General features: G+C 37.2%; 1 protein-coding gene across 32 annotated transcripts in view; it reads left to right on the top strand.

Annotated features, from left to right (window-relative positions):
- Positions 1 to 20751, top strand: part of NRXN1 (neurexin 1) — a 973616-nt gene that overhangs the window by 700552 nt on the left and 252313 nt on the right. For all 32 annotated transcript variants that reach the window (XM_036435285.2, XM_036435291.2, XM_036435293.2 and 29 more), the window contains one exon: positions 548 to 729. In XM_036435285.2, the coding sequence (XP_036291178.1) occupies positions 548 to 729 (182 nt within the window). The remainder of the gene's footprint in view (positions 1 to 547; positions 730 to 20751) is intronic.

Raw genomic sequence — 20751 nt, 5'->3', positions numbered from 1 at the left:
CACCCACTAGTTATCATCTGTCATATGTGAACAGACACGCTCCCCATAAAAGTTGATTCGCAGCGTATTTGTCGCGATTTGCTTCGTTGTGCTGCATGGCCTGGTCACATCTGCATGCAACCCTTGTTTCAAAACCAAGTTGATATATGTTTCTGCTCCTTTCACAGGCGTTCAAAGCCAATGCTTCCTACCACACTCTTTCTTGAAAACTGGCAGAAAGAAATAAAACCCCATTACATTCTATGCTTGTCCAACGCCTTTCAAAAAGTAATCTCCCGTTTGTTCTGAAACACCTGCTGGGAGATTTAATGAGTGTATTAAAAACTGAGCTGCCTTGATACTTCTTAAAAAAAAATACAAATCTTTTTCTTGAGAATGTGTGATTGAAATCTGCTATTTGCTTATTTGCTTTGCCAAATATTTTTTTTTTATTGTGGCCATAATATAAATGTAATACTTTACTGATATATCAACTTAACACACACAAAAAAAGGAGATTTCTCACATATTTGGACTAATTGTTTGTTTGTTTTTGTTTGTTTTCCAGCTGGGACAACGTATATCTTTAGCAAAGGTGGTGGACAAATCACATACAAGTGGCCTCCTAATGACCGGCCAAGTACACGAGCAGACAGACTGGCCATAGGGTTTAGCACTGTTCAGAAAGAAGCCGTATTGGTGCGAGTGGACAGTTCTTCTGGCCTGGGGGACTACCTAGAGCTGCACATAGTAAGTACTTTAAAAAGAAGATTCAGCCTTTGCTTTTCACTGTTAGTGTTTTTTGTTTGTTCCTTTTTGGTAAGTCACTTATAATTAGCTTGTTGGTTTTAACGTTCTCTCTCCAGCAACCAGAACTTTCGGTACAGAAAAGACAAAATATATTCAAAGAGATAATAAAGAGTTATACCTATTACTATTATAATTGATAAAAAATGTTCTTCATAATAGAAAATATTGTGCTTTTGTGTGAAGTGTGAATTCCTCTCAGTTATCTGTTTATGAAGGTTTGTTTTGGGGTGTTTTAGTGCCTCTAGGCAGCACTGTAGGTGTTGTTTAATTTGGCTGGGAGCCGGGGCTTGTCGTACTGGTGGCATCAAAAGAGAGGGGTCCAGTGTCCTTATTTCTTTTCTAGCCTGGGTAGGGAACAGTCTGAAGGTGAATGCCATGGATGGGCGGGAGAAAAGGAGACTTTGAAGATATCTGGGGAAGTGAAAGAAATGGCAAAAACCTTGTTTCTATGCTATTTACACTTATTTTAATACGTGTCAAGAAAATACTGTGTCATTTATATCCTGGGACCTTTCCGTTTTTCTCCAAAGTCTAAACCTCCCACAAGCATTTATTAATAGTCAGCACACAGTACATAGCAAATGATAGTTTATAAATGAAAAGCTTATTTTTACCTTTTAACACTGCCAGCACTGAGTAGAGCCCTATATTTCTGCCCCTTATTTCCTTGCAATATTTGCAAAGAAGCACAGGCAGGCTCTCATTGTTTAGAGATATTTGTGCTTTACTGATATGTCAACATAAGAACCATGTCACATATTTAAAAACTGTCAAGGGTTCTTATCATTATAGTTCTTGGTCCAACGTATCTTCTGGGAGGTTCTGAAGCATATAAATCACTTCCTCCTTTTAATTCTTGAGGTATAGTTTTATCTTTTCTGCCTCATGCGATCATATAAATTGGTTTTGTTTTTGTCTATCCCTATCAGTTCTCCCTTTACTGGCACCTGTGCCTCAAAGGATATTTGATTAGGTCAATATGTTCTTCCCTTTAGAAATTGGCCTTCTGGCACTCTTCCTAAAATGTTAGGAAAATCACCAAACATGAAAGAAAATATGTTATCACAGACTTCTATGGGACCTTAATTTTCAATGTTTTATTCATCTCTTTTACTAATATTTTATTAATTACAGTTGGCATTCAATATTTTATTAGTTTTAGGTATACATCATAGTGATTAAACATTTTTGTAACTTATAGATGATTATCTTCAATAAGTGTTGTACCCACCTGACACCATATATAGTTATTACAATATGGTTGACTATATTTCCTATTGTGTAATTTACATCCTTGTGACTATTTTGTAACATCCAGTTTGTACTTTTTAATCTCTTCACCTCTCTCTGCCCTCCCATCTGGCAACCATCAGTTTGTTTTCAGTATCTAGGAGTTTATTTTCTTAATCTTAGTTTTCTATTATACTTATAGAATTTCAAATACGCTGAGTAGGGGGTTTACACTGACCACGAGGAGCTGAATTCATTGTTAATCTTGAAAAGTAAACCAAACAAAACCAAATAAAACCAAACACTTCAGCATGACCATTATTGAACTGTTTTAAATTTACGGTTGTGAATTTTTCACTCAAAATGCATTTGTCAAAAATAGGAACCCTGGGAAAGTAATTTCATCTGCCTTTCAGCAAATATCCAACAATCAAAACCAAAAGCATCTGGATTTTTATGGCATCATAAATAAATGATCAGCTGAGATAAACTTAACTAGTCCAGTAAGGATTCTTGCTGGTTAGTGTAATCTCAACTTCCTAAATGTATTTGCTTCATTCTGATTTAAGAGCCTTGCTACTTCAAAAAATAAAAGTGGAAACAAGAGCTTTTCCTCCTGAAAGAAATTGCTTATTGATCTAGAACCAATTACACATTTACCCTGTGAAAAGGTCCTACAATGATCACTCTCAAGTCATAAGGGGCCATGTTATTAAATTACACAACCACTGTTGTTTGTGGTAAAAGAGTTTTAGTCTACAAGAATGGGTTTTTCTTTCCAATTCTAATCAAATGTGGGCTTACAATCCTCTTGTGCATTATGGATTGACTTTCTAGTTGTTCATACCAGCCCCAGTACCTTCCACAGCTCCTTTGCTGGCCTCCTTTCTGAATCTCCTCTCTTGGTCCTGCCTAGCCAATCTCTTTGAATGCAGTGTCTGCCCCTAGACACCCTTCCTCTTGAATTCGCTACCTTTGAACTCTCCCTTGATCTGAAAGCATGTCCTTGACTAGGAAATGGCAAGTGAACATTGGTTCCTTGGGTTTACCAAATGTCCTGATGGGTTAGCCCTGTTCATTCCTGTACCAACTAATCATACCCAGTTTTAGTCCAAATCTGGCCAGCTAAAACTTTCTATCTCACTCCTTTGTCTCTCATTGCCTATAAGTAATGACTTAGCACGTTGCTGATATGGAGATCAGTCACTTATCTCTACATTTTCAACATGCCATAAAAATTAACACACAACTGTTTGTTTTTAACTACAAAAATCTACCTTTTCTTGCCATAATGTAGGGTACATGGAAGGGGAAGAGAAAGAGCAGTTAGATATTTAAAAAGCAAAGAGAGAGAGAGGTAGAGAGGAAGAGAGGAGAGAAAGGGAGAGACTGAAGAAGGGGGCAAGGAAGGATGAAAGAAGGAAGAAAGGAAAGGAAAGGCATAAGGACCATAATTGTTTTCCAGTGACAGAAGCAAAAGTATTCTTAATAATGACACAAATTTGGGAATATTAAGAGGCTACTTTATGATGTTATTTAGGTACTTTTGATGACTAATAAAAAATAATATAATATAGAAATGTAGCTTTTCATTACTTATTTTGGTACATGCTAGAAGGCTATTCAGAAAGAATTTCTGAGCATGGCCCATATCTTTACAAAAGGCCCCATGGATACAAAAATAAACCAGCTCACTACTTAGTACTTATTTCAACAAATATCTGTTGGCCAGCCACATGGGATCCTGTTCGCTCAGTAGCTTAGATTATGTATAGTAAACATAATTTGTCCCAAAGTGACTAATTTTTCTTGATTTTCTCTCCATCATGGTATCTCCATTTCTTCTCCTTGCAGTTAACTTTCTTATCTTCATAGTATTTGCAAGAAAAAGGAAGATTATAGATTTTTAAGATGAGAATATAAATATATTTGTAAACCATAAAGTGTTACATACATTTAAGTTAGTAATGTTGAGTATTAATTAACACTGAATAAAATAACTTTTAGAATCAATAAAAAATTCATTTTGCATATTTTCTAAGTTATATTTAGAAATTTGCCTATGTTGTCACTCTAGAGCTGTGTTTCCCAAACTTTTGACATATGTGTACCCCTTCTATAATTTTTGTAACGCTGAGTACCCCTTGTACTCATGAGAACATAGAATTAGGCGCAGTTAAGCACGGTGCAGTGCATATCCCCACCAAACTCCGGTGCAACGTGTACCCCCACCAAACTCTTCCCGTACCCCTGGGGGTACACATACCACACTTTGGGTACATGCCAAACTTGTGGCCCATGGGCCACATACCTCATTTATTTGGCCCGTGTTAGCCTTTGAGTTTGATATGCTTGCTCTAGAGATAACATCTCTTATATACTGAGTGGCCATATTATTATGATCTCTGAACGCATGATAATCTAGCCACTCAGTGTGTGTGTGTGTGTGTGTGTGTGTGTGTGTGTGTGTGTGTGTGTGTATTAGAGGCCCGGTGAATTTATGCATGGGTGGAGGTCTGGCCAGCCTGGCCAGGGGGAAGGACATGGGCAGTTGTCCGACCTGCCTGCTGGTTGAACTCCTGGTTGAGGGGACAATTTGCATATTAGCCTTTTATTATATAAGATATACACTGAGTGGCCAGATTATTTTGTGTTCAGAGCTCATAATAATCTGGCCACTCAGTGTATATCAATCTGGTAATGTTAATTGGAAATTACTTACCCCTTCTCTGATTGATAGAAGAAAGCTACTGCAAATGTGTGCTCATTCACTGCCTGGGATATTAACATGTCATTGGTTCTGACCAGAGGAAATGTGTGGAGGTTGGAGTAAAAGAGTGTCTTTTTGAAATGCTTTCATCTTGGGAGCATGAAAGAGCATTGCAAATTTGATCAGTAAATTGTTCTACACATTTGCCTTAAGTGCTTATTCTTTGTACTTTGATGAGCTGGAAGCCTCAATTTTACAACAACCTCTTAATTGATTTTGATTTAGAAATACACCTTTTGATCAGCAAGTTTAGTTTTAGGCTGGAAGAATAGTGTATTTATAGTAAATACTTTATGTCCCAAAATAACTTATCAATTATTGGTGATATGTCAAATATTTCTCACCTCTCTCTGCCTGTCTACATTTTTATAGTTTTTATCCTAACTCTGTATTACAATTAAATAAATTAAAAAACATACAAACATTTTAAAGTCAATAATTAGTCATGGGTTCACATCTATATCAACAAGTTAAAACCCAATTATTTCTTCATAGACTTTTCTTGCAGTTAAATTGTGTTCTAAAGAAATATTCTCTTTAACCAACAAATTTTCATATTTTAAGAGTTCTATTTTGCCATATAATCTTTAAATTCAATCCTGTAAATAATATCCACTAGGTATTTTTGAGAGCTTTCTCTTTCACTTTTTTATTGTTTACAGTATTACAGATATTCGATATGATTTTTGTTTTCCTGATTCTAACATAAATTAGAGGAGATATGGTCTCTTTGACTAGAATTTTAAAGGAAAGCTAAAATAAATCATTTCTACCATGTTTTGTAAAATCCTTGTCCAAGTATTTAACATGTGAAGGATACAGTTATCTTTGGAGAAAATGGGAGGAGTGATGATCACATTTCTATTGGCTGAAGTGCTATCTCTATCTGATACAATCTATAATAGAGTGGTAAAGTTAAGTACATCAATACAAACTTCTCATTTACCCTTGGAAGTAAATTACTTTCTCATTTTCTAATTCACCTTTGTTCCATCAATAACTCTAGGAACTTGATTTCTAGATTTTAAGAATTATTTTCTTCTCTGAAATTCATTTGCTGTTGAAATTGAATCAAAATGACTTTCTCCACCTGAACCTTCTCAGTTCATGTACTTATCACTTAGGCACTTACCTTCTTGTCTCTATTCTGAATACTTTCCAATCTACTTTATATACATATGTCAAATTAAATTGCCAAAATGCTTCTTTTATTCTGTTATTCCTCTGTTAAAACACAGGATGCTTCCCAATTATGTACAAATAAATGACAAGTCTATGTCTTTAATATTCTAATCTTAATTTTCCTTTTCAGTCCATTTTCTCATGAAGTGGAAATATACTTATCTTTCCACTCCAGTGGCATTTGTTAATTCCTTTTAAAAATGAACTTCTTGTCCTTTTGCTATTCGAATTCTACCCAGAAGATGTCTTCTCATTGTCTCTCACTATCTAGATCTGCTCAGTCATCAATCTCTCTCTTGAACTATTGGCCTGTGGAGCTTAGAGCTTCTTGAGCTAGCATAAAGAAGTGCAGGACTCAGGAATCTTTTGGAAAGAGCTGTTGAAACAATGACCAGAGCAGTACCTAGGTAGAGAAAATTTTAGATCTGCTCCACGCTATGATTACTAGTCTTCTTGATCCATTGCTTTATTGTGGACCCCAAGTTACTTTACAGAATAGCTTAACATCAATTCTAAGTTATCCAGCATAGGGTTACAGTCCTAAAATGCTCTTTTCAGTGCTATTAAAACAAAAGACTTTGTTGAATCATTTGTAACTACTGAATATACTATCACTTCTTCTGCAGCTATTAGTTTTCAAAAACCTACCTTCAAGAAATATCTCCTTTGGTCAATTCAAGACATTATTATTGATCACTTATAATGTAGCTCATACTGTATTTAGTTGTCTTTTTCTGTGAAAAAATTTCCCCACAATTTAGCAGGTCAAAACATCAAGCATTTATAATCTTATACAAGCTCAGTTATCCAGAAGCAGCTGAGCTAGATTATTCAGAGATTCCCAGAAGACATGGTTAAGATCTCCCATGCTTAGAGCATATCTGATATGTTCATTCTTATGATCCAGTCAGAGTTTACATGTCTTAGGAAGAAATCATGGTCAACTATAGAAATATATGCTCACAGGTTATAAAAGAAGCTGGCTTTGCAAAAGTCTGAGAATAACAGATTGATGGGGAAAAAGTAATGAAGACATTGCTTGAGGATGACAAAGTAATTTGGGGAATGCTGGAGTCATTTGTTCACTGATCAAAAAAAATTTTTTTTAATTACATAAAACACACTGAAAGCCATAAGCAAAATGCATGAGAATAGTAGATAAAACATGCAAATAGCATAGCAAACATGTCACCAAAGGTCAGGAAATAAGATGAAAAGGACACTATGACATTGAAGTCCTAGTAGAGCTATTGTTGGGCCACTCAGACATATGCAGTTCATTTTAACAAAGGAAGGAAATGACTCCAGTGAATATACAAGGGAACTCTCAAGCTAACCATAGCTATATTTTAAATCAGGAGGGAAGAACTGGAGATAATTTTCACTGGGCCTGAGAAAATTATTTTGATGAAAATAAAAATTTTCAGAGCTTTGATATGCAATTTGTGTTGTCTTTAAGGAGCTTATATTAGGAGTGTGGGGGAGGGACACACCTCTACCTTCAAGGTTCTTCTGGCTGCTCTAATAATACAATAGACATCAGACAGATTAGCACAAAATAAATTTAATACATATGTTTGGGAACCCTATATACATGAGTGACTCAGACACCCTGCATGGATGACAGGTTCAGAGATAGAAAAGTGGGGGGAGGTCAAGGTATGTAAGACATTCTGAGCTAGGGATGAGGTAAGGTGACTTGAGGGCTTCAAAGGGTTATTGCGGGATGATAACAAGAGCAGATGTTTAGTAAGTAGAAGTTTGTTGTGTCCAGTAGATAGGTCAAATCTCTGCTAATCTTCCATTTGGGGCAAGGCCCATAATTCAAGTTCTTCTAGGTAGTCAAGCAGGAGAGGTAGAAGTTCCTCCTGAGCCGGCAGCTAACGCTCCCTTTAGCTCAAAACAAGCTCTATACCACAGAGGTTTATTTTGGGGTGACTCATTCTGGTTTCCCACAGGAGGCAGTATGCTGCACCTGGGAATTCTTAGGTCAATAAGACAGAGGAGGCCTCTGCCCTCCTGGAGAGGAGCGGGATGAGCTGTTTAACCTCTGCTTACAAAGTGGAGCGCTGGGGCAGCACACCGCAGTTAGACTCTGAGGAGACCCTTTAGTGGTGAGCTCTTCCTGTCACGAAAAACACTTCCTCCTGAGCCTACTCCTCAGAGCCTTCCTGCCCAAAGAGGAGTGGGCATACAAGATTGACAGACCAAAAAAGCGGTTAGTAAAAGATCAAAATGTAATCATTAGGCCTTTTTGTCTGTGAAAATAAGTTCATCTTAATATTCCCAAAATAGTACTCTGAATTTTAGCTAGTAAGTGAAGATTGCTCACTCCCAAGTATATATATATATCCAGTCTTGACTTCCCCTCAAATAGAGCAGCATTTGCAAGGGCTTACTGAGTGTCTCCCCCTGAATGTCTCCTGAGCACCTCAGATTTATCACATAAAACAAACAAACAAACAAACAAACAAAAAACACAAAACAAAACACAAAACTGAACTCATTGTCCCTGAGCCTCATGTCCATCTACACAATTACAGATTAAAAACCTGACCATCTATACAATTACAGATTAAAAACCTGGTCCCCATGCTTACTCTTATGACCTTGGCCTTATGTTTCTCATCAAATTCCAGAAATGTCCCTCAGTCAGCGGTATGTAATAAAAATGTAATGTGATCCATGCGTATGATTTTGAATTTTCTAGTAGTCACATTGAAAAAGAAAAAAGCGTGTTTTTTTTTAATGTGACTACTATGATGAGTGAATGTTTAATATATTTCATTTAACTCAGTCTATCCAAAGTATTATCATTTCAACATATAATAAATAACAATTTCACATTTTATTTTTTGAATTGAAATAAAATTTATATATACCTTTATATTAGTTACAGGTGCACAGCATAGTAATCTGGTTTTTGTATGTACTATAAAGTGATCATCACAATAAGTCTAGTCACCATACAATTGACCCTCTTAACCCATTTCAACCACTTTCCTCTCTGCAAACCACCAATTGATGAGGTTTTTTAATTTATTTTTTTTAACTTAAATACAAGTAAAATCATACAGAGTCCATCTTTCTTTGTCTGACTTATTTCACTTAGCATAGTACCCTCAAGGTCCATGCATGTTGAAGCAAATGGCAAGATTTTATTTTATATGGATAAATAGTATTCTATTTTATATGTATACCAGAGGCCCAATGCACAAAAATTCGTGCACCGGTGTGGGGGTCTCTCAGCCCTGCCTGCCCCCTCTAACAGTCCAGAAGCCCTCAGGGGATGTACTCCTGATGGCTTAGGCCCGCTCCCGCTGCCATTGCTCGTCACAGCGGCTGTGAAGCTCGAGCCTCAGGTTTCACAGTCGCTGGGGTTCACAACTGTCAGAGCCCACAGCCGCTTGAGCCAGGGGGCCCCGCAGCCACTGTGGCTTTGTCTGGATGGACTTCCACCCTAATTAGCGTATTACCCTTTTACTAGTATAGATACCATATCTTCTATATCTATTTATCTGTCAATGGGCATTTAGGTTGTTTCTGTATCTTGTGTGTTGTAAATAATGTTGCAATAAACATAGGGGTGCATATCTCTTTTTAAATTAGGATTTTTATTTTATTTTTTCAGATAAATACCCAGGAGTATGATCCAGTATAGCTGGATCATATGGTAGTTCTATCTTTAAATTTTTGAGAAACCACATTGTTTTCCATAGTGGCTGCACTAATGAACATTCCCACCAACAGTGTATGAGGATTTCCTTCTTTCCATATTCTCTCTGATACTTGTTATTTCTTGTGTCTTTGATAATAGCCATTCACACGAATGGGAGGCGAATATTAACCTGTTATTGGATTTATGATTTGAAAATATTTTCTCTCAGTTAGTAGGAAGACTTTTTCATTTTGTTGACGGTTTCCTTTGCTATACAGAAGTTTGTTTAGTTTGATGTACTCCACTTGTTCGTTTTTACTTTTGATGCCTTTGCAGTCACTTCTAAAAAAATCAATGCCAGAATCAATGTCAAGGAGCTTCCCTATATGTTTTATTCTCTAGGAGTTTTATGGTTTCACATTAACAAATCTTTAATACATTTTTATTTTTGTGTAATGGTATGGGACAATGGTCTAGTGTCATTGTGTTGCATATGGCTGACTAGTTTCCTCAAAACCATTTATTGAAGAGACAGTCTTTTTTCCATTGTATGTTCTTGTCTTCTTTTTCATAAATTAGTTGTGCATATATGTATGGATTTATTTATGGCCTCTCTATTCTGTCCTATTGTTCTATGTGTCTGTTTTTATTCTAATACCATACTGGTTTGATTACTATAACTGTATAGTATAGTTTGAAATCAGGGAACATGATATTTCCAGCTTTGTTCTTTTCTCTTAAGATAGTTTTGGCTATTTTGGGTTGTTTGTGATTCCACACAAATTATAGAATTATTTGTTCTAGTTCTGTAAAAAATGCCATGGGAATTTTGATAAGGATTGCTTTGAATCTGCAGATTGTTTTGGGTGGCATGGGCATTTTAATAATATTGATTATTCCAATATACGAGCACACAATATTTCCCCCCCAATTTCTTCTAACAGTGTCTCATAGTTTTTATTATACAGGGCTTTCACTTCCTTGGTTAAATTTTTTTCTTAGGTATTTTATTCTTTTTTATGCAACTGTAATTGAAACTGTTTTCTTAATTTCTCTTCCTGATAGTTTGTTGTTACTTTATAGAAATGCAGCAGATTACTGTATATTGATTTTGTATCCTACAACTCTCCTGAATTTGTTTATTAGTTCTAACAGTGTTATCTTCAAATGCATGTGTTAGTTGTGTCATTTGCAAATAGCGAAAGTTTTATTTCTTTCCAATTTGGATGCCTTTAATTTATTATTATTATTTCTTCCTAATTTCTCTAGCTAGGACTTCTAACACTGTGTTGTATAAAAGTGGCAAAAGTGGGAATCCTTGTCTTGTTCCTGATCTTAGAGGAAAAGTTTTTAGCTTTTTCACTGTTGAGTATGATGTCAATTGTGGGTTTATTATGTACAACCTTTGATTTATTGAGGTACATTCTCTCTATTCCACTTTATTGAAAGTTGTTGTTGGTTGTTTTTTTTATTTTTTTTTCTTAGTCTTAAATAGATGCTGAATTTTGTCAAATGTTTTTCTGCATCTGTTGAGATGATTACATGATTTTTATTTTTTAAAGTAGTGCATGATGTTGGTGGATTTGCAGATGTTGAATTATCCTTGTGTTTCTTAAATAAATCCTACTTGATCATGGTGTATGATTTTTCTAAACTATTATTGAATTCAGTTTGCAAATATTTAGTTGGGGATTTTTCATTTGTATGTATATCAGGGATATTGGCCTGTAATTTTCTTTTTGTTGTTGTTGTTGTGTCTTAGTTTTGATATCAGGGTAATGTGGGCCCAGGGTAGTTTCTGGTGAGTCTGTGTCTCTGCCACCCCTACTCACCTTGATGTGCCCTTTTATCCTTTGCTGTGGAGGACCTATTTATCCAGTTGTCAGAGGAAAGTATTTCATAGGTAACTGTGGATCTGTTGTGCTCATCGGAAGAGGTGTGTTCAGGATCTTTCTACACCACCATCTTGAACCGCATCCTCTAAATCACATGTGTCAAACACAAGGCCCGCGGGCCAAATACGTCCCACCAGGCCTTGCAATGTGGCCCATACCGCGCTGTCATCACTGCACTCCGCTGCGTTTCCATCACAATGACAGTTTATGACTGTTCAGTAAACCATTCGGCCCGCGATTTAGGCTGGATTTTAGATTTTGGCCCCTTCTCTGATTGAGTTCGACACCCCTACTCTAAATGTTACTGTTTCACATGACTAAGTTTGCCATACTAAGTTTTTTGATAGCCAATGTATTTTTTACACTTATAGTATCCCTCAATTAACAATCTACATTCCTGGCCAGTGTGGATTGGGCCAAAACAGGATCTCTGACATCCCATGAGGGGCCCCAGATTGCCAGAGGGCACAGGTCAGTCAAAGGAACCCCACCGGTGCACGAATCCTTGCACCAGGCCTCTAGTAATTAAATAAACTTTGAAATTCAGTTCCTCAATTCTATTAGCCACATTTATTATTTTATTTTTACTTTATTTTTATTGTTGACACTATTACAGGAGATGTTCCCTTTCCTCCTCTTTTTTGACCCCCCCCCCTCCATTCATCCCCCACCATTCTTACCTCTGGATATCACTACACTGTTGTCTGTGTCTGTTGGTTATGTCCCATTGTTCTTTGGCTAATTCCTTCACCTTTTTTCATCCAGTCCCAACCTCCTCTCTCTCCTCTGACTGCTCTCAGGCTGTTCCATGTATCAATGCCTCTGTTTCTATTTTGTTCTTCAGTTTATTCTGATCATTAGATTGCACATATACGATTAGCCGCATTTCATGTGCTCGCCAGCTGGCTAGTGGCTACCGTATTTATTGTACTGGAGCTTTAAAACGTGGCCTCTTTCTTTGTGTCCATTATTATTGCCTTAGTTTAATGGCCTCTTTCCGAACTGTTGTAATAGCCTTCTCACTAACCTCTCAGCATCCAAGGATCTTTCCCTTTCTAATCTATGTCTGCACTGCCACCATAATGATGGTTGTAAAACTCAAACGTGGTTATTTCAACTTCAAATGTCAATGTTTTATGGCGGTGTGTCTTAACCTCTTTTAGTTTGAGACACACCTGACTGAAAATATTCATCTGGCTGCAAGCAATTGTACTCACTTAGGGGCTGCTGCTTGGAAAAAAATCAGGGAGAGAGAGGCCCGGATCCTGGCCCTCTGTCTGTAACTCCACTCTTCTCTCTGGCTCTGCGTGAGAGCTTTCTCAACTCCTGCCCTGCTAATAAGGCTGCACAAGGATTTGCAGACCCTTCATAATATTATTTAAGGTTGTTTCCAATGTTTATTTTGTGGGATTTGGGGAAAAACGGATTTTCTATGTATCAAAATTGTATACACAGACTCTTAGTAATTTACTTTGCAAAGCAAAGTCAATTATCTGGGGGGAAAAATGGTAAAAAAAAAAAAAATTAAAAAAAATCGTTTTTCCCCACTGTGGTTGGACTTGCACTCTTTTCTGTTTTTGTTGGTAATTTTTTTCTTTTTCTTTTTCTTTTTTTTTTTTTTTTCTATTTCAAGGCTCTTGACATTTATTTTTTTTTGCCCCCCTCCCTCCCTTACATACCCTCCCTCCCCAAAGTTTTATGTCCATTGGTTGTACTTATATGCATAATTTTGTAAACCAGGTAACGTTTTTTATTCAGATTAAAGTGTTTAAGTCCCAATGGCAAATCCTTCCTTTCTGTGAGATCTTAAACACTCTGCTTTGTGCACTTCTGTATTCCCAGAGCCCAGCTTGAGCCTGGGGTTTAGCAAATGAGCAGTAAATATTTGCTGAAGTAATTTTTGGGTTCTAGAAGTTACACTATGTGTGCGTTCTGAAAATATTTCAGGGCAACAGACAGGTCTGAGCTCTTCAGTTAAAGGTGCATCTCCCCAGGAAAAGTCAGTTCATATGTAACAGTTAAGGATGAGTTGGAGATGCAAAGCTGAGTAAACGATTAGCATGTTTGCAGTATATGTGTTGCCTTTTTATTGTTTTTTATATTGAGGCAAGATTCTGGTAAACTACACCTTATCTGTCCTATTGGAGAAATGGAGCCTTCTCCTGCAAGATAATTCAAAAGCCAGGCTCCTTGGCCAAACCATGGTGCATGCAAAATGTGGGCTCCTTTTCCAGGTTCATCTCCAGCTACTCCCCATTTAATGTGCACACTTCTCTCCATAATATGTGCATTTCACAAACCTTTTATTTTTTCCAGGCATTTTCTAGTTACTGGGAATACAGAGTCAAGTGAGGCTTGGCTTTTGGCCTCCAGCAGTTTAGAATTGAATGGATATACTTCGTTTTAGTAACACAATAGCCACAGAATATAGACATAGGCTGGTATTTTATTTTTTTATTAGTTTATTTTTGTGTGTTTTTAAATTATATTTTAATTGTTCACATTATTACAGATGTCCCTCATTTTATTACAGATGTCCTCAATTTTGCCTTCATGTTGTAGAAGCACAATTTAATGTTTTAAAACCCTATGTAGCACTCTTTAAGTGTGGCTTTTATAAAAGCAACCAATAAAATCATAACTATTCTTGGTTTATATACATTACCCCATATAATATTCTATGAGTAAAAACACTTTCCTTATTTAATTTATAAGAAAGCAAGGCATACATTGCATATCTAATAAAGCAAAGGCAGGATTTGAACTCAGACTTCTACACCCAAATGCTTAGGTACATCTCAGCTTAGTGTGTGTTATGGATAAGAATTCAGAAGGCAGTTTCTCATTTGGTTACCCCTGACAACTCTGCCTTTGGTCTGTTTGGTACTATTTATAAAGTCAAACAACCCCAGCTTTTAGCATACCACATATCACATGAATTACCGAGCATTCCAAATATCAGTGCCTTATACCATTTTCTTTAGTTAAATAAACAGGGTGTGTTATCTGGTTGGCAAGTTGCTTGAAACATTTTGTAGTTAGATAGCTAGCTTTTGCAATGAGTTTGATCTGCTAATTTGGGGCATACATAACTTTAAAGGCAGAGACCACGATTTTCAAAAAAAATATTTGTACCAATAATGGCAGCGAAAATAGAACTTCAGGTGCTTTTGTCCATGTTCAAATTTGTCCCTTTGAAATATTCCTACTGCCTCCTATTCCATCTGCCCTCTTCTCCTTCCCAGTCTGGCACATTTTTATTTCTCTTCAAGGCCTCAGCCATGTATTTCATATATTTGTGAAGCTTTCCTTGGCCCCCTAGGGCAAAACTAATCATGTCCTTCTTGGTACTATTACAGCACTTTGTTCTTAATTCTATTATGTACTTACCTTGGTCATAGCTATTTCATTAGGTGCCCTTCTGCCTCATTAAATTGTGAACTCTTTAAGGTCAGTGACCACATATTTTATATCTTTATGGCTTTTGCATTTTCAGACACTAGCACAGTCGTCGTTAATACATAATGTTTGTAGAGGAAGGAATGCATGGGTGTGTAAATGGAGCCTTTGTTTTTGGCTCGATTCCTCCCTCCCTCTCCCGCTGGTACTTTTCCACTGTAGTGCAGGAGCACACAGGAGTACTGCTCTCTTTGGGGCACAGCATGAGGTAGACTCCCAGAGGGCGATGGTGAGAGCACGTGACACTCTCCTGAGACTCCTGGCTTACAACATGGGAAGGCTTGCACACTCAGGGCAGAGGCCCGAGGGCTGGGGTTTGTTATGAAACAGACTCATTATCCTTGTGGTATTTTCTCTGGGAAGGAAGACTTTTCTCATGTTAGACCATAGATCATCTCCATTTCTTGGTCCAAACATGCCAAAAAGGTGGTCACTTCTCTGAGATTCAGTCCAGGTATTCTTCCTATTATTTTGGACACTTATATAAAAACTTCTGGGGTATATTCCTCTTTCTGACTTGATGGCAAGAAATGAGTCTAATGTGAGAATGAAAGGAAAATTAAAAAAACAAAAAACAAAAACCCTCCTGTGGGAATCAGTCCTAATTTGATGAGGATTTTATAATCAACCTAGGCCCATGGTTGGCAAACTGGGGCCTCAATCAGCTCTTTGGCCCCTTGAGTGTGGCTCTTCCACAAAAAACCATGGCCTGGGTGAGTCTATTTTGAAGAAGTGGCGTTAGAAGAAGTTTAAAAAATTTGGCTCTCAAAAGAAATTTCAATCGTTGTACTGTTGATATTTGGCTCTGTTGACTAACGAGTTTGCAGACCACTGACCTAGACTACCCTGGCAACTTGTCTTATTTTGTCTATTCTCTTACTCTGCCAATTTCTGACACTTGCTTCAACAATAGAGGTAAAATAGAATCTCCATTTATGAAAATAACTAGAGGTCGGCCTGGCTTGCAGGGTACAGGCTGAAACCAGTTCTCCAACATCCCCCGAGGGGTCCCGGATTGCGAGAGGGTGCAGGCCAGGCTGAGGGACCCCACTGGTGCACAATCAGAGCTGGTGAGGGACCTGGGAGGTCTCAAGGGTGTGTCCAGCCCATCTAGCTCAGTCCTGATCAGCCAGACCCCAGCAGAAAGCTAACCTACTGGTCAGAGTGTCTGCCTCCTAGTGGTCAGTGTGCATCATAGTGTCTGGTTGAATGGTCGAACAAATGGTCAGACACTTAGCATATTAGGCTTTTATTATATAGGATTTAAAAAAATGGTTTTAATTATTATGCATCAAATGTTTGACAGTACTAACAGTTATTTTAAGTAGAGTTAATTGCCCCCTCTGAAGTCAGGCTTACTCTATTCATTGCTTAGTAAGAAGAACAATAACTAAGCAATACTCTGGAGCAGATAGCTTACTATCTAAACACTTTGCATAAAATTATATTTCATTTAGTATTCACAACCCATGGAGGTATGAATTATTACACCAATTTGACAGATGAGAAAATGTAAAGGTGCTTGGATTTGAACCAGTTCTATCAGACTTTAAAGCTTTTTTTTTTTTTTTTTTTTTTCAAAGGAAAATTTCAGGCTAGCTAAGTTACTTTTTCAAAATCATTTTACAATCTGAAAATCCAAATTACCACCCTAAGTCAATGAGTCTTTACTGTGTAGTGTGTCTAAGCTTCCTTAAGTATGGGTACAAGCTGGAACTCCGTGTTCCTCTACACAAATGTACTAAATAACAATAGAGTGCCATGGCATAGAACACCATGTTTTGTATTAAAATGCATGTAATAGGGGGGATTATAGGTATCATTGCTGTTTTTTAAGTTGTGCTTAAATGTAGGACTGAACTAATACTGCTGCATGCAGCATTATGGGTTGTCTGTGGATATGAATATAAAAAGAACCTGCAATTCTCTGGAAACTGGCTGGAGTGGCAGCTTTTAGCCTTTTCTCAGGTTTTAAAGCTTCTGCATAAAATCGAGACAGCTTGACCTACTTTTTTTTTTTTCCTTCCCCAAAAGGCATGGTAGAGTCTCAGTGTAACTCAGGATGTAAAAGGGGGGGCGGGGGGGGGGGAAGGAATTGGTCTGTTGCTTGTATCTCTTGCTGATTGGACACCTTCCTGACAGAAGTGTTCAAAGTAAAAGTATGTCATCTTGTTCATTATTATTAATTAGCAGTAAAAACCGGGCTGCGGGGTGCCAATCCCACAGGACATCTGCAGAGAAATGGGGCTGGAATTTTAGCAGTTACATGTGGAGTAAGGTCAGGCTGCCTGCATGGTGGTTTTTGAACTGAGTTCATTTCATGTTTAAAGGGCAGGAACTGTAGAGGCATTTCACATGGTAGAAAGAAAAGGCTGTACATTCTAGCCACCTCCCAATTCCTACTTCAAGACCCATGGTTCGTTGGTCATTTGTAACTGGCTATTTTAAAGGGTGTCTGATAAATGAAGTGGCAGGGGTGTTTTTTGGCATTTGAAGTTGCAACATAGATATTGTTCATTATTATGTGAATTACATACTGTAACGTTCATCTTTATAATTAACTAGCTTTTCAGTGGACTTTCTTCTCACTAGACTGTATGTCTTTTATTTATAACTATTTTTAATTTATTTTATTTTATTTTAAAAAAATATATTTTATTGATTTTTCACAGAGAGGAAGGGAGAGGGATAGAGAACTAGAAACATCGATGAGAGAGATACATCGACCAGCTGCCTCCTGCACACCCCGCTTTGGGGATGTGCCCACAACCAATGTACATGCCCTTGACCGGAATCGAACCTGGCACCCTTCAGTCTGCAGACAGACGCTCTATCCACTGAGCCAAACCGGTTTCGGCTATAACTATTTTTTTATTTACTTGCTTTTGCGGGGGATTCTTCTGTGTAGACATAAACTGGATTTAATCGATTAGTGATGCATAAAATTGGGTCCACCAGGCCAATAATTTTTTATAACAGGCCATTCACAGGGAGTTGGGTTTTATTTGTTGACCTAAATCTCTATTTACTTTCCAGAGGGGGGGAAAAACAACCCACACAATATTTCCTTAGTAAATTTTATTTTCTTAGATCATGAAAGTACTTATTGAAAAATTTAATCATGATGATGTGAAAAAGTAAAACCTGTCTATAATGTATTAACCTTTTTTACTGTGGTATCTAAATTCTAATCTTTAATTTTATATCATATACATATACATTTCTTTTCTCTTACGTATATGTATAAATAGTTGTTTATATTTTGATACATCTAAACATTCTTCAAAAAAGATAAAAAATTTTTCATAAGATACATACCATCTGCCACAGTATGTGATTATTGTTATTTAACCATTTTGGACATTTTTCTACTTTGAAGATAAAATCTCATATTTACCTCTTAGTATCATATTGCATGCATATACTACACTTCATCACATCCTTCTTTTATTGTGGGCATTTTAATTGTTTTAGAATTTTTCAGTATGACAAACTGATGAAAACTTTTTAATTTTGTGGGAATATTATTTCACATGTATGAAAATATTCTTTAGGAAGGAGACTTCCTATAAGCAGAACCACTGTGTTTATTGCAGATTGTCCTTCAGGAACATTGAACTATTGAGCCCTCCCACCAGGAGGTAGATAAACATGTCACAGAGTGAGGCATTTTAATATAAAAACAAACTGGCCTTATTATTTGTCCAGACATTGAGCTTCATAGTTTGATTTTTTCTGGCCTATTTGATTTGAGTATGTTTACATTTAACAATTGTGCTGGTTTAAAGATGATTCCAAACCCCTTTAGCTTTCGTCACAATTTTTCTTACCTATAATAACAAAAGTGTAATATGCTAATTAGACTGGATGTCCTCCCGGACGACCTTCTGGAGGAAGGCCGTGGGGGCTGAGCCTTTTGCACAAATTTCGTGCTCCAGGCCCCTCGTATTCACAGACCAGCCGTGGACTGCAGAAGCTGGTTAACAAGTACGCAGTTCTTCTTAGGAAAGTGGTGGCTGCAGTTTTCCAGGAAGAGCCAGGCAGACAAGTGGTTACTATCTCAGTGGAGGCTGTCCTCGGTTCAGAGCCTACCTGGTGTTCTTCGCCCTCTGCACATCCCATAATTCTTCATTGTGCCCCAAGTCACTTCTTATTTTGATCTGCAGTCTCCAGTACTTGTGCAACAGCAGTTCAATGTGACAGGCCTCTCCTGTGTTCATGTTGTCAACCTTATTGTGCTTAATCTTACTGTGGCAAACAGAGCAAAGCAGATGTGTTCTGCTATTAAGCGTTTAGTAAGGCATAGAACTCCTAGCTCTTGATAGCCCATTTAAACGTCAAAGTTCTCAAGCTCAGAGGGTGGATTACATCAAGGGACTAACTCATATGTTGGGTGGCATTTGATAATGGCTAAGATGCAACTGAAAGGAAGTCAGATGTTCAGAAGAGGGGGGGAAAATGTAGCTATTGAACTTTTTCAAATTCTTCATGTGATTATTTACTTTAGTCTTAGTGCATCCACTGTGAACTAAATCACAGCTGATAGAGCCCCATTTAAATTTCGAGACCAACATGAATAGCTTGCCAAACTTTTTTGTTAGTAATACTATGTGAATATGATTTAAGCATGGGAATATAACCAATAGGATGGTTTTTATTTGGAGTTTTAAAATTATTTTTAAGGTGCTACTGCCTTTGTGTTTTACTAATAAAAGATAAAATATGCAACTCTGGATTTTAATAGGCACTGAGAATATTTGATAATGCCACAGCTGTCTATATCATATTCACTAACATATTTAATAGCTGAACAGATGCTTTTTGCTATGGTAACACATGGTACTGAGCAGCAGGGAGTTCCATTTGACAAGTCAGTTTTTTATTTTATTTCTTTATCCCCAAACCTTCTCTAATAATCCCAGATTTCAGTGTGTTTTGATTTGTTAGGCAGCAAGCAGATAAGAGGGAGTCTGTTCTCTACTCTTTATTTCCAACAGGTTATTTGGCTTTAAGATACAAAGCCCATGAGATTCTTAAAAAAAATAAAAATAAAATAAAAAATCACTGAGCAGGATTTGGTAAGACACACAACACACACAATAACTACATCACAATACATATTTCCGACGCACAATGGGGAGAGTAGCCTCTTCAAGGAAGTGGGCCATGTGTCATGGGATAACATCCGATTAGTAAGAAAATTCTGCCACCAGCCTCTCAGTAAGCATTAGTTAAGTGGAAAGCTCTTTACTTAATTGTGATGATGTGTGTATAAATCTTCTAGTTGCCTTACATAACGAGCAGAGACTCTTGTCAGCAGAGATACCCAAGGGAAGTTGGGGTTGTTTGGTGTTGCAGGGTTTGCTCTCTGAGGATCGGTTCTTTGGAGCCTCCATGAGCTATTTTCCAATGTTTTAATTGCTTGTGTCTTGAAAACACACACCCACACACACACACACACACACACACACACAAAACAACAACAACAACAACAACAAACAAACAAAAAAAACAAAACAAAAAAAAAACCACCCCACAAGTGATATATATTCTAAAATAAGAGGAGTGTCTAGCAAATGTATTTTGAGATTCATAGAAAGATGTGGAATTGATGATGGGCCGCTTGAAGTGGGTTTCACCAAAGATCCTGTATAGCTCTGTTGAAAATTATTGAAATTAGATATATTTAACTGAACTTCAAGGATTTCTGGTGTACTTTTTTGTCTGGTGAGGGAATTATACTAGCCTGGAATCTAAAATGTGAAAAA

The sequence above is a fragment of the Pipistrellus kuhlii genome, unplaced genomic scaffold (genome assembly GCF_014108245.1).
Source record: "Pipistrellus kuhlii isolate mPipKuh1 unplaced genomic scaffold, mPipKuh1.p scaffold_m20_p_13, whole genome shotgun sequence".
In the NCBI taxonomy this organism is placed as follows: domain Eukaryota; kingdom Metazoa; phylum Chordata; class Mammalia; order Chiroptera; family Vespertilionidae; genus Pipistrellus; species Pipistrellus kuhlii.
This window is presented reverse-complemented; position numbering and strand designations above follow the sequence as displayed.